General features: G+C 34.5%; 1 protein-coding gene across 1 annotated transcript; it reads left to right on the forward strand.

Annotated features, from left to right (window-relative positions):
- Positions 1 to 442: 442 nt before the first annotated feature.
- LOC145004038 (palmitoyl-monogalactosyldiacylglycerol delta-7 desaturase, chloroplastic-like) lies at positions 443 to 1,700 on the forward strand. The gene is made up of 5 exons (XM_078962941.1): positions 443 to 787; positions 865 to 1,005; positions 1,088 to 1,228; positions 1,299 to 1,405; positions 1,487 to 1,700. Exons 1-5 carry the CDS (start codon positions 443 to 445, stop codon positions 1,698 to 1,700), a joined length of 948 nt encoding a protein of 315 aa, XP_078819067.1.
- Positions 1,701 to 3,157: the final 1,457 nt, after the last annotated feature.

Raw genomic sequence — 3,157 nt, forward strand, 5'->3', positions numbered from 1 at the left:
GGAACCCACTATTCGTCTCTTCGTCTTTAGTAGAGCTTAAGAGCATCCTTGCCATTTCCAAACAAAAAGGCTTTTAAAATAATCGGTTACATGGTATAGTAGGACTTTATGCGAAATACAGATATTGTATCCTATCTATGAATCAATAGTCAGTGTCGAATAGTAAAATGGATTGGTTCAGTCGGTGTGAAAATTCATAATTGTATTGATCTTGTTTTGGTATTTATATTTTAAAGTATTATTGTTTACTATATATTTTTGAAGTTGATATGCCTACGTTGGGAACTACAACTCAACTGTACGTCATTAGATGCATTCAAGTATTCAACAACACTATCCATACCTCATGAACCGAGGTTTCCCTGTATATATATTTGCGCTAGCTTCCTACCTTTATCAGACCACAAATCCTACACCCATTTCTATATTTCACCATTCAAGAATGAAAAATCTGGTCACAGTTTCCAATACTGTAACAGAGTCGGATTATGGAAAGATAACGTTTTCCGATGTGAAGGTCACAAGGAAGCGAAACCTCTTCTGGGGACGTAAATGGAGGACCGTTGACATTCAAGTTGGTCTTTGGATTTTATCCCTTCACTTACTTGCACTTTTTGCACCATTTACGTTTACTTGGGGTGCTTTCTGTTTTGCATTTTCCATTTGGGTGTTGTGTGGGATTTTTGGTGTAACCCTTTGTTATCATCGTCATCTTGCACACCGTAGTTTTAATCTACCTAAGTGGCTTGAGTACACGTTTGCTTATCTTGGAGTCCTATCTTGCCAGGTTCGTTTTTATAATCTTTCACACATGTACTCTTTAATTATTCAAATGGAGATCATAAAGTTTATTTGTATTTATAGAGGGATCCAATATATTGGGTCAGCATTCATAGATATCACCATCAATTTGTCGAAACCGAGAAAGATCCACACTCTCCCACGTTTGGGTTTTGGTTTAGCCATATGGGATGGATCTTTGATAGTGGCTACATTTTTGAGAAGGTATATATACTTTCTATGTTTATATTATGAAAAGAAAGCTTCTTTAGCTAATTATCCATTGCGTCACACGTTTAATTTGCAGTATAAAGAACGTAATAACGTGGAGGATTTAAAGAGTCAAGTATTCTATAGGTTCATGCGAAGAACTTATGTATTGCATACAGCTATATATGGGGCCCTCATTTATGCTTTTGGTGGATTTAGCTACCTTGTTTGGGGTCTGGTAAGACGTTGCTTAAATATTATTCAAATTCATTTAGAAAATGTCGACGTAAGTGAACATATATATGTAGGGTTTTACAGCGACGTGGGGTTACCATGCGACATTTCTAGTGAACTCAGCTTGTCACACATGGGGAAATCAAACTTGGGACACCGGTGATTTGTCTAAGAATAATTGGTATGCACTTAAACTTCACAATATCAATGTGTACAATTTTATTTGTTTTGGAAATATTTAATATGTATTATATATATATAGGTGGGTGGCGATGGTTACCTTCGGAGAAGGATGGCATAACAATCATCATGCATTTGAATTCTCAGCTCGACATGGTTTAGAATGGTGGCAAATTGATTTTTGTTGGTATATGATAAGGTTTCTTGAAGTACTAGGATTAGCCACCAATGTTAAGTTACCAACAGAAGCTCACAAACTAAAGAAATCGTTCAAATCTCATAACAAGTTCAAGTGATTCACTCATCCCATGTGAAGCTCACAAACTTAAGAAATCGTTCAAATCTCATAAAAAGTTCAAGTGATTCACTTATCCCATGTTGTTTCTCTTGGAATCACTTCTAATGCTCCCACATGTCAATGTGTATGTTACTAGCATACTCTTACTAAATGCCGATCACCATATGAATAATATATATGTAAGGACTAAGGAGATATGATCTTTTGTGTTTTTAAATATACGTTCATTGTTGAAAATTTTGGTAGCCTAATTACTTATAATATCACTTTTATTAAAAAAAAAAAATACGCATAACCATTACAAGAATCTGAAATAATTTAGAACCAAGAAACGCAAGGTAATGTTTAAATCTAGCAAACCTCTAATAAGAAAAGATTACACAATAAGGTCATAACTTAATTATTTTAATCAAAGAGCCTATGAAGGTCAAACCCTAATCTCTCATGAAAAAGAAACAGAGAGTAATCGGAGGGGTGTGAATAATTTTGTCAGTACTCTGTATTATATGTTATTGGCTCCAACAATGCAAGTCTGCAACTCAACCTTTTATATATTCGCGTCAGATTATGGGTTGTGGGTCAACCCATGGTAGATAATTAATAAACAAGGGAAGTGATATTTTCACTTATAAAATTGATCCAACCATAAAGTATAACACATTTCGTTAAAAATATATTTACAGATATTGTACAAGTACAGCTTGGATAAAACATATATTTTATGTGATGAATTAATTTGATAAGCGTAAATATCAATAAAGACTCGTTTGTTCAAGTATTCTAAAAGCGAGCCGCACCCCTTCAACTTTCACTTTTTACACCTTTGATCACTCTACAACTTTCACTTTCTTACACCTTTGATCCCTCTGTTTTGAGCTTTAGTAATAACATAACCCGACTTTCTTATAGGTCCACAAAATAGAATTAGCCGAACATCAGCCCAAAACCTTTTTAAGCCCACAAACACGAATGTAACACATGAAAAAGTTACTTGACCTACTTTTAGACAATAACCAAGCATGAAAACATAAAAATTAAATGTTGATATATTAGAAATAAGATTGTACTGCATGTATATGTTTCAATACCCCCCCCCCCCCCCCCCCGCCCCCCCCCCGCCCCCCCCTCAATCTTATTTTTGAATGGATCAAACAATTTTAATTTTGAACACAAATACTAACATTGAAAATTGTGTTATCAGGAAGGAGTCTTGTTAACTCTTACAATTCCTTCCATGCCTTTATCACCAACAAAACGCACATCAATTTTGCATAGGATTCAAAGATAACTAAATAGTTGATTGTTGTAAAAAAGAATCTCAATTGGATTGCAATGGAAGATTAGTCGCTTCGCGAAAAATGACCCAGAATCTTGTTAGAGAAATTCCATTTCCAATAAATAAAAAAAATTGTAACGTTACATTTAACATGCAAATCCTTTAACAAGTTCACAATC

This window comes from Lactuca saligna, chromosome 1 (genome assembly GCF_052625555.1).
Source record: "Lactuca saligna cultivar CGN05327 chromosome 1, ASM5262555v1, whole genome shotgun sequence".
In the NCBI taxonomy this organism is placed as follows: Eukaryota; Viridiplantae; Streptophyta; class Magnoliopsida; order Asterales; family Asteraceae; genus Lactuca; species Lactuca saligna.